This window comes from Euprymna scolopes, chromosome 15, assembly GCF_053919585.1.
Source record: "Euprymna scolopes isolate OS-2025 chromosome 15, ASM5391958v1, whole genome shotgun sequence".
Lineage (NCBI taxonomy): Eukaryota > Metazoa > Mollusca > Cephalopoda > Sepiida > Sepiolidae > Euprymna > Euprymna scolopes.
The window spans coordinates 126,057,597-126,079,823 of NC_136496.1; the positions used below are offsets into that span (position 1 = coordinate 126,057,597).

Below are 22,227 nucleotides of genomic sequence, written 5' to 3' on the forward strand. Positions count from 1 at the left end.
TTTAGAAATGCAGTTACGTTATGGTGGACATTTAGTTCAGTTCTTATAAAATTGTTACTTGTAATCGTAGACACGTGTTCAATTAGCAAGTGTGAAGATTCTGTTTTGGAAGAAAAATAAGGAAAAAAAATCAAATAAACTTATGCTAAAAACGCATCAGTGTAAACTTGGTTTAGAAAGTCGAACATTTAGACAATCAGATTATCGTGTATATTAACTCGCAGATTTGTCAATCTTTCTAAATAACAGACATGTTTGATGAAATAAAACAAGTTTTAAGTAAATATCATGACTATTTTCAGGCCAAAAGAATTCTTAATATTTGTTTAAAATTAGCACAATGATAAAATGATTTTTTTTAAATGTAGTTAAAACAGAATTTTGAAGGAATGGGCAAATTAAAATTAAGACAACATTCACACTTCGTTGAACAAGCCAAACAGTTTTTGTAAAACAAAAACAGCATTCAGACCTGTAACACCCAACGCCATACTGACACTCAGGCTTCTCTTTTTCTGGGGCTCTCTTCTCTTTTGCCTCCTCTTTCTCACCTCCGGTTTGGGAATCATCTTTCGCGGCCCCTTTTGCAGCATCATCGACAGGATGGGAGAATTCTTTTAAATGCGATGTATTCTTTCTGCAGTTAAAAGATTTTTTTTAAAGAAAAAAAAAAAATAAATTTCAATTAAAATCCTAATAGAAAACACGGAATCTTAAAGATGACAAATCAAAATTTATGTAAACTACATGTTAGCGATCAAATTGTTATTTCAAACTTGCAAAGCATAAAAGATCAACAGGTTAACAGACAAAGTACCTTTTAGAGATAATTGAATAAAAAAACATTGATTTAGATAAAAAATAAAGATTGGATAAACATAATTGATGGCAAAATTTTTCAAAAGGAAATACAGTTAGGAAATTAGTCCAAAACAATTTTGGTTCACCTACTTATTTCTGAGATATTTGCACGAAAAACAATTTTGCATAAAATCTAAGTTACGTTAATATTGGTTGAGAGTAAGTAATTATTTATCAGTCATGTTATTTCTTCCAGACGTAGGGTTACAACTAAACCAGAAGGATTTAAGTTTAAATAAGGGCAGAATCCAAGCTATTGATTAAAAAAAAAAAAAATTTTTAAGTAGATTCTTTGATATGACAGGGGCCCTTTATCTTAAAATTAAATGCTTCCAATTCAGTCATAATCACACTTCTAGGAGAACTAACATGGCCAAAAGCTAATTGCCTACTCACAGACAGCATTAACTTCATATGCTTATACTTTTTAGAAATATTAAATTATTTTAAACACAAATGCATCACAAATGAATTAAAATAAATTGCTTGGAACTAATTTCTCAACTGTATTTCTTTTCAAATCTTTGATGCCACCAATGGTAATGTTTACCAAAGGTGGTAATGTGAATATAGTTTTCTGCTCATCTAAAAGATCTAGACAAACTCAAATTTTCTTTTTAACATTTACAGTGCATTGGACTCCCTCCATTTTATGATGTTGTCTTTGTTGTCTTCATTGCTCCAAGTGTACTGACATGCAGAAGTTCAAGTGTAAAGTGAACAGACATCTTTCTGCTCAACTCCCTACATAGTATCCTTGCAACTTATGTCCCTGATACTAGCGCTCTACATCAAAGTGGCACTGTGCCTTGTTTGGGGTGGGGGAAAAAAAAAAGAAAAAAAAAAAATTCACCTCAAACAGTTGTCGAACATATTAGCAAGATCACCAGATTTTGTAACATGGTCAATACCATTTTAGTCTCTGCCAATAGATTAACGTTTGAGTGAAACAGCATTTAGTTGAATTTATGAAACATTTCTAGCTTGCTTTACTTTGAAGAAATATACTGCAACTACAGTCAAGCAACCTTCAGCAAGCTGAATATTATTTAAAACAACATTGTTCTAAGAAGAGATACAGAGATTTGAGCATCAATATACTTAATATGCGATGCAAGAACACAGTCATCGAATATATTTTCAATTGAACGATTATTTTCATTAAATTAATAGTATTACACCTATTTAATCAAATTGTATTTTGGATTTCTTTGTAATGAGCAGAAGATTCCTTTAGGTACAAAAGCCAAGGCAATCACCCAACATGGGTATTACTCGATCAAAAAACAAAAAAACTGCAACCTACAAATAGGAACTTCTTTTTTTTTTTAATCAATAGTCTTTGGTTACTGGTGATAAAAATAAAATTTATAATAAAGTAAATTTATGAATATCCAAATAAAACATTATTTCCTTTCCACAAATTCTTTAATAACTTGTGCAATTTAAATATTTTCAACATTATTTTAGATTATTTCACACTAGCAGGGCTAAAAGTGTAACATAATTTTTATTTCTTTCTTTCCCTATCACCTTTCTTTTTTGTCCAAACCGTTCCTTTCTGACACACACAACTAAAGTCAGTAGAAAAGAAATTACGGAGGCTGAGAAAACTAACGTTAAAAAGTTTTAATAACATGAAATGAGACAAATGGCCATTTGACCACAAATAAGGGATCTTTTTTTTTTAATTTTAGATATTAGACATTTGGTGTTATACCAGTTAAAAATAATACCAACTTTGTGGGTGTTTGGTATATATTTTTCAAGTTTTAGTCGTACACACACACACACACACACACACACACACAGAGACTTTCCCTTTATATAGATTTCATTTTAACAAGCATTTGTTATTTTACAATTTATGGAATAAGATGAAATATTTGTATGTGTGGAGAAGTTTGGATCAAATTAATATGTAATGTACTGTTTGTTATTAACGGATTAAGTTAGATTTAGGTATATGTATCTATACTCTTATTTTTTGTGTGTATTGATATTCATATTAAAACCCTTTTTTCTATTTATTTAAAAAAAAAATACAACTTTGTTATATATAGGTCATGGAATTACATTCACCTGCAAAAAATCTAGCTAATTTGCATATTCTTTTAAACATTCATTTTAATTAATTCCTTATTAGTTTTTTCGGTTTTCTTATGGGATGATCATCTTTAGTTAACTATTACGTGTATTTATATTCGTGCAGATATTCTACATGATTTATACTTGCATAATATTTGCTAATAAATTGTAATTATATTCATGCAGATATTCTACACGATTTATACTTGTGTAATATTTGCATAGAAAGGTTATAGTAAACACAAAACTCTTTCTATATATATTTATGCATGCGTATATATATTTGTTAAAAAGATTTTGCCCACCAAACTCGGTTAGTTTTCAGTCTACAGACATAAAACTTAATATATAGGGTATTCAAACTCATGCAAAACTTTACATTTAGATTTTAGCCAGGGAAAAATCATTGCAAAAGTGTAAAAAGTTTTTTTAAAAAATGGAATTTGCCAGGACAAGGTCGAATGGTGGCATTACGAATATGCATATGTAAGGTAATAGCTATTGGTTCATGTTTCAATTTTTAACCTTGCAGCAAATATGTCTTCATAGCTCAGGCATTAACATCAAAGGAAAAAGTAAATTGTTAGCTAAACGTTTTGGTTTCGATTCTTGGTGATGGCGCACAAGTCATTTTTTTTTTTAAACTTTAAATCATTATTATATATTGGGTCCAATATAATAAATACGAAATTTGCGTAAATCTAAATATATTTAAGCTTATTTTACAAACGGGCAATGCTGAGCGGCCTGCTAGTGTGTATGTATATATATATATATATATATATATATATATATATATGTGTGTTGTTTGAAAAGAAAATATAGTAAATAAAAAAGGTATGGCAGTGTTTTAAGAATCACACAAAATGATATCAACAGATAAACCAGTTTTATCAATTGTGTAGTCAATAAATACTTAATAATTTAATTTTTAAAAGTTTTTTAAAGTTAAATATGCATTAAAATTTTATTTGAAAGTATTTAAAAAAAAAAAAAAAAAAAAAAGTCTTTAAGGATACATTAAAACTTAAAATGGATAATTTCACAAAATTCACGCCAAAGACGTTATGATACAAAATACAACAAAATCATGCAACTATGATGCACAAGTGAAAAGCGATAAAAAGCGCACACATTCAGCCTAAGTAAACAAAATATTACACAAAAATTTTAAAAAGTTGTCCACAATTGGCTATGATGAAGTATTTGTGGTTCTTAATATTTTCAAATATTTAACAGATTCTATTTTGTATACAAATCTTTTGTAGATTAATTTGTTTTACATATTTTGGAAATAAACAATTTGAAATTGCTAAATTCTATATAATTCAAAGAGGAGTTTGGTTTTGATTATTGTATTAGATTTTTAACTGTAAGCTCATTGTCTTTGGTGGGGAGGGGGGGGATGTATAAATTTTATCCTCGTGTTAAAAATAATTCCTTCATGGAAGGAAATCAAGATTTAGACATCTGCCTCCACCTCCAATAACAATAGAGAAGTGTTTTAGTTCTTTCCTACTGCAAGAACTTAGACACCAGGGTCAGAAAATGGGATTGAAAAGTTAGCACTACTGAGGAGGGACATTCTGACCTGCAAAAAGTGCCTGGACAGTCCCCGGTAAGAACGCCTCAGGCAAATAGAAATAAATTAACCCTTTCTAAAAAAACCAAGACAATGCCTGGGAGGGTAGACCTCCTAGAACTGCACAAAACTAATATCGCATCGCAATGAACAGGGACCAGATCATTACAGGAATGCTGTAATCTCTTAATTTGGGATAGAGGATAAAAATCCCTAGCTAAGAGAAAAGTGAAACTGCAATAAAGACACAGACACGCACGAGGACAGAATTCAAAAGACAATATCATGTTCCAAGTTTAATAGACTTAAAGTAGTTAGAAAACTTATTAGATTCATTAAATATAATTCCTTTAGTTATTAGGAACGTAAGCTGACAAAATCAAAATATGAACCCTCGCATGTGAGTGTGGCGGAAAGAAAACTAAAACCAACTTACGATGTTATACCAAGGATAAGAAAAGCACATCTAAAACAAGTTGCAAAATAATTTCTGAAGCATCATTTTTTCAAACAAATGCATTTAATGTAATTTAGCATCCCCCTTATGAGGGCAGTTTTTAATATGGTAAAAATACAACTTCCTAAAATGGGGCACTCTGAATTGCTTCCATCTAGAAGTATTTTTCTTACAGACAGAAGATGAATTGTAGTATCTGCACTTTGATCTAAAAAAAATCCAATCAGTTTCAAGTAAGAAAATCATAAATTAAGAGCATTGTTTGATAAAACAAAAGCTATCATGAATTGTTTGAATGGCAAATTTAATATTTTTAATTTTCAGAAAGAACCATTGATAGACTAGAAAAGGAAGACGATACATGAAAGAAAAACAGGAAAAGAGAAAGATAAAGCAAAAGAGAGGAACAAAGAAAAGAAAAAAGTAAAATCCAGCAAATAAAAGCAAGATGGTAAGGCTCGAGCTATATGGCAGAAATCAGCCTCTCTTTACATTACTATTGAGACTTTATCAGAATCTGAAAAATTAGAAATTTTGGGGATATCGGAATTTGAAAGAATTGTCTGCCAAGAGCAATGATAAAATAATATTGATTTTAAATTACCAGTAAAACTAATTTCTATAGACCCCCCCCCCCCAGTATATTTTTTTTTATTTGAGAAAAAATCTAAACATTTTATGTGTGTTTTTATGGTAATCAAGGAAAAATAACTATATAGATAAAATATTCAGGGATTTATAAAGAATCTGAATTGGTAAATATATCGGAATCTGTAAAAATATTGGAATCTTGCTGTAGTTAATATATTTTATATATATATATATATATATATATATATATATATTTCTGTAGAAATATATTTTCTTATAATATATATCAATCCTTATTTAAGAAGCTCAATGTAATTACAAAGCAATATAGAGAATAAATGACAAAAAGTTATATTCCAAAATTTGTGATAATTTATTCCTTTAATTCAGTGGACTTATACAATTCTTGACGGTATCTTTTTTGCAGCGCAAAACCAATCAATTATTATATCAATCAGTGAATCTATTATGCCCTTAACTCATACGAAAAAATAGCAGCAATCAATCTGTCAAAAGGAAATGAAGTGTGATTTGACATGATTAAAATCCGAAAATTGGAAGAGAAGCTGCAAATACCTTTATATTTTTCCATTACGCCATATTGAATTATATATATATATATATATATATATATATATATATATATATATATATATATACATATAATTAAAAAAAAAAAGAAGATTTTTACACAAAAATGGAGAAATCACATCCCTGGAAGGCTCTAGAGATTTAAACAACTAATCTACCTTTACTACGAAGAAAATAAAAAAAAGCAGCATAATTCTATCAAAAAGAGTAGAACACACATTTTTATCAAAGGCAGCTGTAATTAAAGGACAAAAGCAAAAAAGAACAAGAAGACGCAAAAGACGACAACGTTACAGTTAACAACGTTACAGTTAACAACATGCCTGTAACATTTTTCTCCATACTTGCATGAGACACGTTTCTTTTCTGTATTGCTCGCCTTGGGAGTCACTTCTGCATCTTTCTCCTTCTCTTTTCCTTTTTCCTTCTCTTTCTCCTTTTCTTTCTCTTCCTCCTCTCCTTCATCTTCCTCTCCTTCTACTTCCACCTTTTGGGCTCGTGCAGCCGCCCGTCTTCGACTTGGCCTAGGTATGTAAGAGTCAAGTTCCTCATCCGAGTCATCATTCCTTCTCCTTCGCTTCTTTCGACCTACACTCTTTGGTTTGAGTGGCATTTTTTTGGTGCTAGATCGACTTTTGGACTGGAAAAAGAAAAATATCTTGTTTTTAAATAAATTTTAACTTACAAGAAAAAAGATAAGAAAAAATTGACAACAAAGAAACAATAAAGACAAGTAAAATGACTCAACATGCTCTCGTGGCATCGTCATTCCAAGAAATTTATATAAGTTATAGGAATAACCATGTATAATGATCATTCCTATAATTTATATAAATGGTCATTCCTATAATTCATATCATAAGTTATAGGAGTAACTATGTATAATAGTCATTCCTATAATTTATATAAATTATAGTACCTATCAACTATGTCTCCCCATGGGACGGATTTAGACACCAGGGTCATTTTTTAACGTAGAGAAAAGGTACAAAAATAAAAAATTGTCTCAGTCGTGAAGGACTGATCCTCCACCGAAATAGAACAAGAAATGGAAGTGCAGCATTTGAAGAACAGATACTACACTTTGATCTTGACCAATGTGTAATGGTTATAGATGCAAATTATGGAATCCAGAGAAGAGTTCAAGCTATCTTAAATCTAATATAGTGGAAATTACAAAGATCAAATTTTGATTTCTACAAAATTTAACAATATTTTACCCAGAAATATTATGACCTGGCATAGACATAATTCCAATAAAAGTGTGTTTATGAATGAACTTGCGGCTTAGACATATGAAATTTGGTATGAATGATACTCTACTAATGCAAATTGTCAAAAGGAGGAAATGGGGAGATCAGATTTACATAGATTTCTTATAAAGAAATAATAGAGGAAGTACAAAACTATCTAGGGGGGGGGTCTATTTTTTTAATAAAAATTTTAATGGGGTAAATTGAGCTTGGCTAAATTACAGAAAATAAGTTTAAGATTTGAGATTTTAATTGGGGACTTTACTTAGTTTTCTAATCCCATAACTTCAATCATGCAAGTTCTATTTTGAGTTTTCACAAGAGCAGCCTATGTTGCTGACCGCATTAAAGTATTTAGGGATCTGATCTTCTGCATTCTTAAAAGGAACTTCTTGTAAAGCATTAACTACTTGGTGATTTAATGTCGAAATAGAAACATACAAATACATCTACAAGGTATACGTTTTGAGTATTTATATAATAAAAAAGAAAAAAATTATATATTCATCAACATTTCATCTTTATTTCAAAATTTTCCCAAGATGATAGATTTGAAGGGCATACAAGTACAATATTTGAAAATATGTGATGCATTTGTATACTTGTATGTTAGTTCTTCAAATTAATTATCTTGAGAAAGTCTGGAAAGAAAAACAAAACATTGATGAATCTATAATATAAAGCTGAATGTGTGTGAGTGTGTGTGTCTGGTCACGAATAGGCTCCTATATGGTTGACTATTTTAAAAAACTGATTACATATAATGATAGATGTATAGAGACACAGGAATGGGTATGTTTGATCTGGCAGAACGGTGGTTCATTAAAATTGTGGGGTTTGTGTACGCGCCTGGTCCACAAAGTATGGAAATAAATTTAAAAATCAAAAAAACAAAAAAAAAAAACAAACGTTTACAAGTGTTTTTGATATAGATGTACATAATACTTTGATAAGTATGTTTTAACTTAAATAGGGATGGTATAATAAAATTGTGGGGTTTGCGTTCGCGCCTGGCCTCCATAGAATGAAAATAGACACAAACTTTAATAAAGACTTTTCATATCAATCTGTGTAAGTATACTTTGATAATTATGTTTCAGTTTGAAGAAATATGGTGTAATAAAATTATGGGGTGTTCGTTTGCGCCTGACCTCCATAGAATTGAAATATGTCACAAAGTTTAACAAGGTTTTTTTAATATAGATCCACAGAATATTGTGATAATTGTTTCCGTGTGAACAGGTATGGTATAATAAATTATGGGGTTTATCTATTTTATTTTTACTTTCATCATATTTTACTTTGGTTTTGATACCCCCAAATTCGAAGCTATCTCTTTACAACCCTTCCTTTTCATAACCTATCATACTTTCATAAATCAGAGTCCATTTTCTGTAGGCTGTTTTTGAACCCAGTCAACGACGGGTACTTTTGGTTTTCATTTTCATATTATATATTATTTATCAAATAAATAAAAAATATAATATCCTTCTCTTCAATCAACAACCTCGTTGAAATTCAATGGGTTTTACTTTTGAGGTTTTTGTTATTTTCAACAAAGAAGTCACCACTTATCAAGGCTCATAGGCCACGAGGATATAGGTTAAAGAGTGTACAGTAGACAATGGGGCAATATAGTAATCGTTAGTAGTATAAATTTGGTAAATTGGATTACTTAAGGAGAACGTTTTTTTTTTAACCTGCGCAGATCATGTTAGAATCATGAGGCAACAATTGTCTAGATTAGATAAAAATCAACCTAATTTTGCTTGCGGACTCATGAAAGCCATCAGCTGTAAACACCATATATAATTTTATTTTTAAATTCCAATAATAATAAACTCTTATGAACATATGCACAGAGTATTCATGAACATAAAAATATATTTACAATAGATTAAATTCTTATGACATAAAAAGCATGAAGACCAATTAGAAATATCCGTTTAGATGAGCTAAGGAATAGCAAGGATAGAGACCTATACATTGTGATTAAACACCTGCCAACTTGGCTTAACAATAAATGAACCAACGAAAGCAGCACTTACCAATATTACAGAAACTCTTTATACTATTACAATATATTTACAACGTGATTGTTATACATATTAATTTATATTCAACAGATTTCCATATGGACCTCTTATGACTTACCATGGAAATAACGATAAAACAAAGACAGGCTTGCAACGTCTCTTCTGTGGGAGAGAAGCTACAGAGAAGAGAAAAGAGCATCCCCCACTAAGCCACGAAGTCTATTTTGTACTCTGTCAAGGCAGGATAGGCTGTTTTTAGCAGCTCCTGCCCAGATGTGGCAGCAGTACTCCATCCTTGGACGTACTTGGCTTTTATACAGATAGAGAATTGCATCAGTAGTGAGATATCTTCTAGAGCGGTAGAAGGATCCCACCATTTTCCCAGCGTCCTTGGCACAGACCTGATGTACATGTTCCATTTCAAACCAGAAGTAAAGGTCAAACCTAGAAGCTTGCCAAAACATGGAGCCTCCCCAAGACGAAGGCCTTTGATATGTCAAGAACAATTGCCCTGGAAAGGAAGCCTTTGTCAAGAGATTCACTAATTCTATGAGATAACTAGCACATCTGCTGTAGATCTTGTGGAGTGGAAACCATATTGCATGTCACTAAGAAGGTTGTTTCTGCTGAGGTGGTTGACTACTTTATTTAATATGGCTTCCAACAACTTACTCATGACACACAGGAGACTTATTGGTCTGTACTGAGAGGGAGATGACTTTTCGCCTGAATTCTTAAATACAGGCCATACTGATGAGGTTTTCCAGGGTGTTGGAAAGCACTTCTCCTTAAGGCAACGCTTAAACAGTTTTGTAAGTATGGGGGCAAGTTCTGGTTGGAGCTTTTTCAGCACTATAACTGGAATGTTGTCAGGGCCAGTTGCTTTACTGGAATCAAGGTTCTTGATTAGCTTGGCAACCTCAGGCACAGATATTTGTATATTACATAGCGTGTTGTCTGTTATAGGAGGAAATACTGGGAGTTGGTGGCCTGCGTCGTATAGGGTAGAATTAGCTGCAAAGTTCTTGGCAAATAGTTTGGCCTTGTCTGATTGGGATAGAACGCATGCTCCTGTTCAGGATCCTGTTTGCTATTTGCCAAAACTGGTGGGAACCAAGCCGCTGCTCAGCTACTTTGGATTTAATGGACTGAGCATATAGCTCAGTTGCATTTTTTATTACTATCTCACTAAAGTTTTTTTTTTTTAAATCTCACTAAAGTTTGAATTATTTTCAAAATTGCATATAAGATTGTCAATTAGACATAGAATTTGATTTCTTTTTTAAAATAAAACTACTTGATCAATTTGTGATTTTTGGCATACACTATTTTCTTTCTGTGATGTGTATGTATATCATAAATATTTTTCTTTGTATTTGCTTAGAGTTATTAACAAGCATCTTTATCTCTTCACATTATATATATATATATATATTGCGAAAGAAAGAAATATATATACTCCCAATAAAAAAAAAAAAATTTTCACAGGTGTGAGATGTCCAAGAAGCGCCAAAATCATGAACTAAAAAATTTTTTTCTTACCGAAGATTTACTCACTCTGCCTCGACTCGAGCCTTTATTTTTTTCCCAATCACTTCCAGAATCTTCATCGTCCCAAGCTATAAAATCTTCGTCATTCTCATCGTCATCATCATCTTCCTTGTATGTTCTGCGTCGATATCTAAGGTCATCATCACTATATTCATCTCCAATAACAAAATCATCCACTGTAGTAGAGAGAGAGAGAAAACAAAAATGATTTTTTTTTTTTTTTTACTAATCAATTTCACATATGGTCATATAAAAAAAAAAAACAGAAAAAAAACCCAGGTAATACCAAATAAATTTATTTAATCCTTTATGACCTGGTTGAATGAATTTCATTCAGTTGTAAATAAATGAATATAACAGCATAAATAAAGTAGATAATTAAGTCAAACACTCCTTGTAGTTTAGTATCTGGGTAGATGCCAAATACCTCCAGATTGCAACTGCTCATTGCTTACATTCAGTGTGCTACCATCTGTCTCAGAGAGGGAGGGTTTCATTTGTTGTCATAAACACTTTTTCAAGCACTATGGATCAGGTAATCAAGGTAAGTTTATGAAATGCAAAAATTCTCATTGGTAGTTTAACTATGAACTTCATAATGAAGAATTGTTATAGTGAAAAAGACTTAAAATCATAGTATTGTTACCCTTTAAACTAATTAAAATTAAATATTTTATCATCTACATCATAATTATCATATGGTATCACTGGATGAATACTTAATATAATTAAATCCTTAAATAAGAGAAGAATACAGGTTGACCCTAGACGGTTGTACATCCAAATAATATAGAAATGCGGGTATATCTCAGGGGGTCTATCCTTGAACCTTTGTTATTCCTAATATTCATAAATGATCTCCATCATAAAATTGTCTCTCTGAGATGGGTATATTTGCCGATGACACCACACTCTATAACAGGCATGAGGGGAAAACAAATGAACACATATCTAAGGAAATGGCAGAAACAGTAGAGGTTGACCTCCAATCTGTAGTGGAATTGTGACAAAGTGGATGATCACATTCAATGCTGCCAAAACTAAACTTGTTTCCTTCAATAATTACAAGAAACCTTCTCTTCCACTAATAGCTAAAGATGCATTACCTGAAAGTACTTCGTTTAAACTCCTCGGCTTAACATGAGTTGGAACAGATAGATTGAGAGCATTGCCAGGGCTGCTGCAAGGAAAGTGGGCTCTTCTTTCTTTATGTGCTAGAAAGTTATATACACCTGAAAGTATCCTCTACCACTACAAGGCCACCATTTGCCATGTATGGAGTACTGCTGTCACATTTGGGCTGGTGCATCTGCTACTAGTCTCTCGCTCCTGGACAGGGTTCAAAAGAGAGTTGCCAACCTGATAGGTCCTGAACTGTCATCTAGGCTTGGCTTCAACCTCTGTCCCATCGACGAAATGTTGCATTCCTCTCCCTGTTCTACAAGTATTTTAATGGTGGAAGCTCTTGTATCCCCTCAATGTAAATACCTCCAACAAACCCGAAAAGCAGCAAAATCCCACCCCTACACAGTAGAGATCCCTAGGTGTAAGAAAGCCTTCTACTCTAATAGTTTCTTCCCCAGAACAGCTAGACTTAGAAACTCCCTTCCGGGGTTTTGCTTTCTCAACTGTACTGACATGCAGAAGTTCGAGTGTAATGTGAACAGACATATTGCTGCTCAACTCCCTAGATAGTATCCCACTTATGTCCTGGATAGTAGCCCCCTACATCAAAGTGACACTGTGCTTTGTTTGGGGTGAAAATGGAGGGGGGGGGGTAATTTCATAAAACTGAATTCATTGAATATTTTTTTTTTTTTTAATTTTGTTTTGTATAAAGAAAACAGAATGGAATGACATATAAACAGTCTGAGGATGTTATCTGCATTGAGATATTTTAATCTGCTGATCTAATTAGACAAATAAATGGTATCAATGTTAAAAAAATGTCAATTTTCCTTCCGGATTACATAAAATATCAGTAACCATATTTCAAATAAATGGGGCTTGTACATGTGTTTGTGTGAAGGGAAGCACAAAAAAAAAAAAAAAAAAAAAAAAACATGCTAGTGGTAAATAGTAAAATTTACTCGTCTTCTCCTCTATATCTAATAATAAAGTAGCCGCAGGAATTCCCCTCTGGAAAAAAGTATCATAGGTTTGCAAGACATGCCACATACAAATTCAATACAGCTAGGCTAATAGCCACAACCTTATGTAGCTGTCGAACACCTTTGCAGACACATTTAATTGTGACAATAAAATACATTACATCCTAGGAGCAACACCATCACAATATCATTAGAGGAAGGGGTACCTATTTTTCCCTCTAAATACTTAGACCAACCACCGCCACCAGGAAAATGTCTGTTTTTACAGGGCATAACATTTTATAAACAGTTTTTTTTTTTTTTTTTTACATAAGAGTCACCACTTATCAAGGCCCAGTGGCCACTCGAGGATAAAAGTTAATGTGTGTACAATAATCAATGGGATAATATTGTAGTAATCATTAGTAGTGGAAATTTGGTAAATTGGATTATTTAAAAGGGTTAGCTCATCAAGAACGTGTTCATGCTGGACTTGAAGACTACCAAATTGTAGTCAGCTGGAAAGCAGGCAAATGGAACAGAGTTCCATAGGCGTGCAGTTTATGGAATCTAGATGTGACTTTGAATCACGTTTTCAATCTGTTTTTTTTTTTTCTTTTTTTTTTTTTAAAACCTATTTGAGTATTTTAACATTCATTTCTCAAGGTCGCATTCCTGGTTCTTTTGTTCTACTCCCTATTCAAAATTCCGAACCTAACCCTATTCCAAATTCCGAACCTATAACATATTTGTCTTTGTTCATACTGATAAGCAATAACATTCTTTTCTCTAAAATTTTTAACTTTTAATAATAGTTGATTTTTCTAAACCAACTATCAACAAGGTAACCCTGTGTCACCACGGCATAATCTAACAATATGACTATATGCAGCCTAACTGATATCAACCTTTTAGACCAGGCTGCATGGAGAGCAGACATGAGACATTATCTCGTGTTGCTCACCATGGAGTCTGAGACACTCATAGCACCTTAAATACAAAAACAGGATGGCGATCTTTATTTTACAAATTCATTGGGGTCTTCTGATCTAGTTATCTCCATATATAATAAAATGACTGTAGAAATTCCCTTGTGTACCAAAGTATTGTAGATTTGCAAAAACACATGCCACATACAAATTCAAAACATCTTGGCTATTAGCCACTATCTTATGTACCTTTCAAACACCATTTTAGACACATTCAGTCGTGATAATAAAATGCTACATTGGATCCTACAAACACCATCACAATATCTACAGAGGAAGGAGTCCCTATTTTTCTCTCTAAACATTTAGTCCTACCACCACTACCAGTTGTCACGGAACAAATACTACACATTCTAGGTTCTGTTATTACACTGATCATAACTGACTATTACAAACATAGACCTACTATAATCTTTCCAATTTTCGGATCATGAATAATGAAGGCTCCTTTTCCAAATTCCATCCATTCTGATTGGTTGAGCTCCGATAATTCTCATATCCCAGAATGCAATTCTATGCTTGATAAATGCTTACCAAGTTTAAAATATGGCATCACTAAGAGATATTAAGACGTCTTTATCAAAATAAATACACTGAACAATATATATATATATATATATATATACACACACACACACACACAGAGGTTTATTTGTAACTTCTTTTATCTTTTCCATATGATTTGACAACATTTATAAGTAAAATATACGCAATTTTATTGTTCGAAATATAACTTATTTAGTGCTACCTATTTTATTTCTGGTACATATTCCTTTTAATATAATTCCGTAATTGTTTTTCTTTTTGCGAAAAAAATTGTAAAAATCATGCTATAATTTGGAAACTAAACTCTACTATACACGAAATGCATTGGTTTAAAACATCACAAATCTACACGAGTACACAGAATATAACTAACTCTGGACTAAATTGAAGAGGTTAACTCAAATATTTGAAATTCTTTTATTATTATGCTGAAAACAAAAACATTCAAACTTATTTTTGCCAACAATTTTATATATCTCCCAAATCTTTGTCTTCTTCATTAAAATTTCTCCAATAAAAACAAAAAATTAAAATATAGAGATTTACTTGGAAATTATTTTTATCTATTCCATGCAATTTGATGACATAGATAAAAAACGCAGAATTTTATTGAACAAAATAAAATGTACTTCTTTTTTGCCAACTACCGTATATAGTTGTGTATAAGTCGATGTGCATCTTAAGACCAAAAATTGTGTATAAGTCGACTGTGGATTTTAGATGAGTTAAATGGTTTGTCTTATGAGTCTTTCTTGCACAGATAATTTTCCTTTTGGTGTTTTTTGTAAGACATTATAAACTGTTTCAGCATCCACAAACGATAATATGTGCCTTTATGCAAGTGTGATCTATTCAATTTTCATATATACAACCAACCCGCTGCACACTTACATGCAATGCAAATGTTGCTAATCAGACATTCTGATCAATGACATGCTATAGATTCCAGGCACAGTTACTGTTTTTAAACATAATTTATGTTACATACCATAATAATGTAAACGCATACATTGCATGAGCCGTAAATCTACCCTAATAATGTAATAATGTGAACGCATGCGTTAAGTGCTATTAAATGGTTTTATTCAATAGTTGTCATTAAATTGTTAAAACTTGTTGAACTTAGGGGAGAACGACATATCGTAAACACTATATTCCCTAACCTACTTAAAAAAAAAAAGAAAGTCACATCACCACGGAATACATCATATCAAACTTAGACTTATAGCCATATCTAAAGAGTGAACATGGCAAGAGCTATTCTAATTATTATTAAGCCTCCCACTGAAAAACCGTGCATGTACTTACATGCTGGAAAACACATTGCAGTGAGGTTCGGAAGGAGTGCACTTAAATACTAGGATTACCAGCATATACCGAGTGCACAAACAAAACGGCATTTTCTATGCTATGATTGCGTACAGAGTCGGTCTTTAACAACATTTCTAAAAACATTACCTATGTATAAGTTGACCCCAAAAAAGTAATTGTCTCCCAGAAATTCGACTTATACAGGAGTATATACCATACTTTATTTCTGCAACATTTTTCTTTTAATAAAAATTCCGTAATTTCCATTTTTTTATGGAACAAATCTTAACAAATATGCGATTATTTGGAAGCTAAACTATTTATATGAAATGCATCGGTTTGCAACATCACAAATCTACACAAACATACAAAATATAATTACATGTAATTCACTCTGTACTAAAGTGAAGAGATTAGCTCCCAAATATTTGCTTTTTTTTTTAGCATTAGGTAAAAAAAAAAAAAAAAAAAAGAAAATTTACAGGAGTTTATTAAACAAAATAAAACAAACTAATTTTCTGCCAACAATTTTACTTCTGCAACGTTAATTCAATTATTGTTTAGGTCCGCAGCAATGTTTTTTGGTTGTTTCTTTTCCTCATGACACAATGTTGACACGTTAAGTGAAAGCACAGAATAATCACAGCACATAAGCAAATCCCCATGTTAAGAATGGGTTTATAGATACTAACGTTGTTACTTTGGCACAGTACATTCATTTTGCCCATGGGTGCCAGTGCCTCTTTTTTTTTTTTTTTTTTTTTTTTTTTTTTACAGTGGTCACCACTTATCAAGGCCCGGAAGCCACTCAGGGATAAGGGTTATTGCAAGTACATTACGTTAGTGTGGAGATTTGATGAAGTGTTTACTTAAGGGGGCGGTTCATTAGGAATTTGTTAACGTTGGACTTGAACACATCCAAGTTGTAGTCAGGTGGGAAGCAGGCAGACGGAACAGAGTTCCACAGGCGTGCAGTTCTAAGAAAGAAGCTTTGTTCATGGAATCCACGTTTTGATTTAGGCACAGATAAAGAGTGGGGGAAATTTTTCACAGTGGATTCGGCTAGACAGGTGTTTTTCGTGAAAGATTTGCGAGGGGGGACCAGAGATTGGAGTTCAGACGAGCACCTGCCATGGAAATAACGATAAAACAAGAAAAGGCTCGCAACGTCTCTTCTGTGGGAGAGAGGTTGCAAGGTAGAGAAAAGGGCATCCCCCACTAAGCCACGAAGTCTATTTTGTACTCTGTCAAGGCAGGATAGGCTGTTTTTAGCAGCTCCTGCCCAGATATGGCAGCAGTATTCAATCCTTGGACGTACTTGGCTTGCCTGCTATTTTACTGGGCCGGCAGTGGCTCCCACTAACAGTTGTAGTTTATTTTCTTTTTTACAGTTAGTGTGGAAGCTTTACTTCCACTGGGCAATGCTGGTACACAGGTACTGCTAGGCTAAAAAATAAAAAGGAATGCTAAATAGGAACAATAGACCTGAAGAACGAAAACAAAAGGGTCATCGGAAGTGTGAATAGGAGAATCGATAGTATGTTCGTGTGACATACACGTAACAAAACGCAGGACGAACGAATGAGCCAAATTTCATCTATTTATCTGTTTTCATCTGTTTATAACACACTTGGACATTTCAAACACTAGGAAGCATGATAGACCAAGGAAAACCTTGCTTGAATGCGTAATAAGCAACCTGACTGATATCAATTGTTTGGATCCGACTGCATGGAAAGCAGACACAAGAGACGTTGTCCACTCCAGCACTTGAAACACAAAAACCAGATGAAGCAGATAAGGATGACAATAAGGTGAAGAGGGATAAGGAAAGGTCAACTAAAAATATCTCACCATAACTGTTTCGTTTAGCAGCAGCTGCTCTGGATGGGCGACGTGCTGGCGGAGAAGATTCACTGCTGCCGGCCTCGTCAGGGTCAACCACCTTCGTGGCTCGTCTTTTCCTCTTTATTGGTTTCTCTTCTACTTCAGCATCATCATCTGATTCCACGTATTTAGGCTTGTTCCTCTTTGGGGGTCGGCCGCGGCCACCTACAAAGTATACAGAAATTCCGGTGTATAAGAAAAAGAAAAATGGATTCAGCAATTTTTGCAGGAGTAGAGAACAAGATAACTTAAAATTGACAGTTTCTCAAACGACTCTCCATCTTTGAGGTATTGTCAGAGAAAAATTCTTTAATAGTATATTATATGACAAAGAGTTCATACTGGTCATTATGAAAAAATATTTTTTTTATTCCTGGTTAAAAATAATTTCATTAAAAAAAAAAAAAAAGTCACTCAATAAGTCTTGAGACTGACATGTAGATGTGCCATTAATTTTTCAAAATCCATGATTTTCTTTATAAAGTACTAGCCTTCAAATGGCACTTCAAAATTTGAACTTCATTAGATTATTAGTTTACAAATTACAATTATTTAAATTAAGCTATGTTTTAAGTTTTTAAAACAATAGAAAAGTCTGAATTGTATGTGTTGATCAAACATCACTTTCTGATGCAAAAAATTACTGTTCAAGTGAAGAAATGGCTTGATAAGTACTATACGGACTTTGCTTCATCAGAAACAACAACAACAACTAAGTGGTATGCTGACTTTAAATACATTAGCCTAGACACAAATGATAATGAATGCTCAGATCACCCAAATCTGGCAGTTGTCCAAGAAAACATCAAAAAGTCCAAACTTGTTTTGGTTGCTATGTTTTTGACATTTCATTGTTTCATTACTTTGCTTGTTTCCTTGACGATGATAGAGGATTTGGCATCCCCGATGAAACGTCTTCCAACAGATATTTTGTATTATAATATACAATATGTAATTTTATTAACATTTTATATGAAAATAAATGGAACAATGTGGACAATTCTTACTTTTATTTAAAAAAAAACGTGTGTAAGATTTCTTGTAACTTAACTTTTTTTATGTGAAATATTCGTAAAAGTAAAACATTTTTACAGAAAAATATCATCCGTACGCAAAACTACTTATAATAATAATACAGTTACTACTACTACCACCACCACTAATAATAATTTGTCTAAGAATGTGATGAATTTCTTCAGTTAAAATATCTGTTGGAAAATGTTTCGTCGGGGATGCCAAATCAGCTATCACCGTCTAAAAAAAAAAAAAAAACAGCAAGTAATGCACAGATGAAATTTCTCGATATATGCCAGAATGCTGTAAATTAAAGTCTGATAAGATAGTAGAGGAACGGAAGATATGAAGAGGTAATGCATTCACCATTTTGCAGGAACATTTGTGAGATGGCAATTCAAAGAGAGTATTGCAGTTGCTTCCAGTCAAAAATGTGTTGATGATTCCAAGCTTTGTTTGCAAGCATTTTAACACAACTAACAAGACATTTTGTATGTCAATATGTGTCACAATGGATGAAACATGGATTGAGCATTTCATGCTGGAATGAGCCGAATGGACCGTGGCACGTAAAAGTGACCAAAAATGTACACATCAAGGTTTTGGTGTGTATTTTGGGATGCATAAGGTATTTGTTCCTTTCTCATCCCCGAGAAAGGAAGAATTGTCAATAAATATTATATTACATTCCTATGTTTGAAGAAATTGACATAAAAGGGTCACAAATAAAGGAAAAAGGGCTTCTTCACCAAGACAATGCACCATGTCAGAAGTTGATCCTTACAATGGCAAAACTGTGAATTGAACTTAGAGTTGTTTTTGTATGCACTCTTCATCCACTTTTCTTCAGATCTGACCCCCAACAACTACTGGCTATTTGCAGAGCTCAGAGAATACTCCAAGCAAAAAAAAATAAATTTGGTTCTGTGAAGAGTGCTATCGGAAACCGATGTGTATTTTGATTTTGACGCCAAAGACAAAAAAAAAAAATAAATAAATAAAAAAAAAAAAATAAAAAAAAGGGCATCAAATTTTTAAAGAAATGATGGAATTGGTGTATCACTTTAAGAGAAAACTATGCTGCTGAATAAAGTTGAATTTTGTTTAAAATTTGTTGGTTTACTAATTTGGGATTAATTGAGTGAGGTCTTCAAAAAGAAACAAAAGATTCTAATGCTACATGTAGACAATTATTATTCTAGGAGTGGAGGCAAGCAGTTATTTTTTATTTATTTTTTTTTTAAATTTAAGATTTTCCCATCTTTTTAGGACCAAATTTATATTAAAACTATTTTAACTTGACACAAAGTGAAAATGAATTATGATCATGATCCTGACATTTCTTGGACATCTTATTGAATTTTGGGTTCATGAAAGACGCATTTTCATCTTCAAATAAATTCCAGAAACTTTCAAAGTAAACATGTTATCAATTATCGTGAGTGATTGGCAAGAGAAGATAACTCGTATATAAATTATTAATTCGTTTAGTTGTATCATGAGTTAACTTCATTAAAAAAATTTTTTTAAATAAATAAAAAATAACACAACTTACTTTTCTAGACAATAACAAGTTTGCATAAAAGATTATAGTATCTAATGTTTTTTTAGTGTGAATTGTTATGCCAGGAAGCACCAAAATTTATGTAAAAATAGGATGAATTTAGCAAGACAATAAAAAATGAATATGGATGTGGTGAGCATCTTACCTCCTCTCCGCGAAGTTGTTTTCTGTGGTTTTTCCTTTCGTTCTGGAGATGATTCAGTGGCAGGGGTACTTGTATTTACTAACCATTCAGGGAGTTTACGTTTCTTTTGTGTTGACGAATCGGATACTTCTTTGCCACTCGATTCTTCTTCTTTCCCAGCAGTTTTATCTTCCTGAATTAGAAAAAGCAAACAAAAATAAAATTATTATTATTATTATTTTTTTTTTTAACTTGAATCACCATTTATCAAGGCTTGAAGGCCACTCGAAAATAAAAGTTCATGAACGTAAGGTGGTAGTGGAATAATCATTAATGGGTTTAAAGAGCAATAAATAAAACATTAGTTGGGATGAGGTTGGCAATATTTTTTCGTTGTCCATCGCATCAAGCATGTTTCAGCTAATGCAAAGATGGATCATGCAAGAGTTAAAGAGTAAAGAGGGTACACAACCAGGATTGGTCAAACAAATAACACATCAGGTCAAACAAAACGGTTTAAATCTATATAACTATAAAACTCAAATGACCTTGTAACAGGTGTTGTAACCCAAAATCTGGTTTACGACTTCTGGTTGCGCATGCATAAATAAACAAATAATCAATGCGACAATAAAATGTATTGTTTTACTATGTACGTTTTCAGTGGTTTAAAAACAAACAAACCGATTTATTGACCTCATTACAAACTGTCCCGCACAAAATGCTAACTGCTGAATACCTATCGCCGTCACGTCAATCAAAAACGCGCACATGTTTTTTTTTCACACTTTACTATTTTCCAACTGCGTGTCGTTAAAGGCTTCGTTTTTTTTTCACGGGCACCTGTTTTTTTTCACACATACCTACAAACACCCGGGCAACGCCGGGTACCCCTCGCTAGTCTATATATATAAAAGCCAAAATGTATGTATGTATGTTTGTGTGTCTGCTAAAAACTTTTGACCGACGGAACAAAAGTTCACAAACTTGGTCTCATATCAAAGCCCTACCCTCCGGACGACAAATATCGAAAAATTGGCCCAAAAGGACCATCAGAAGTGCGTCAACTGATCGATTTTCTGCAGGGTGGTGAGGCCAAAAAAAAAGTGACATTTTAATGTTAAACATTACATATTTTTAAATCGATTTATAACTGCCCCAAACAATATGGGTGCCAACTCTTCTACATAAAGTATACACGGGGCCGTTTATTTTGGGTCAACTTATATTTAAAACCCGCTGAGTCACGTCACGTGATCTTGACGCCAGCAAGCTGTAATGGCAATCTGAATTTAAAAAACATTGTTATTATCGGTAAAAAAAAATTTAACCCTCACACAAGCTAAACTATGAACTTCTACGCTATGACAACGTTACCAAAGTTATTAGGACATTAAAAATAGTTAGATACGATAGTTAAACGAAAAATAACAAGCCAAAAATGTGAAGTAAAAAAAAAAAAATATGCTTACAAAAAATATTAACGATCAAAGTTTTTGCAAAAAAACAAACCCAGACGCCATTTTCTTTTTTAGTAACACTCTTTAGAGTAAGGAAGACAAAGTGGGAAAGAGAGAGAGAGGGAGAGAGAGACGCAAACAGAGAGAGAGAGAGAAAAACGTTAACTTTTTCACCCCGAAATCGACAATTTTCGACAAGGGGGAGGGTGTCAACAACGCTTGCGTCAGATGA

The 22,227-nt window shown here is 32.7% G+C and overlaps 1 protein-coding gene across 5 annotated transcripts in view; it reads right to left on the reverse strand.

Annotated features, from left to right (window-relative positions):
- The window catches only part of LOC145294117 (uncharacterized), a 173,586-nt gene that overhangs the window by 11,728 nt on the left and 139,631 nt on the right, over window positions 1–22,227 (reverse strand). Inside the window, exons 6-10 of one of the 5 annotated variants that reach the window (XM_080141219.1) lie at window positions 20,557–20,728; window positions 17,801–17,998; window positions 11,002–11,186; window positions 6,515–6,810; window positions 552–637 (exon numbers count right to left, since the gene is read on the reverse strand). In XM_080141219.1, the coding sequence (XP_079997345.1) occupies window positions 552–637; window positions 6,515–6,810; window positions 11,002–11,186; window positions 17,801–17,998; window positions 20,557–20,728 (937 nt within the window). Of the gene's footprint in view, window positions 1–472; window positions 638–6,493; window positions 6,811–11,001; window positions 11,187–17,800; window positions 17,999–20,556; window positions 20,729–22,227 lie in introns of all 5 variants that reach the window. The other 4 variants (XM_080141216.1, XM_080141218.1, XM_080141215.1 and 1 more) reach the window with 4 other exon arrangements.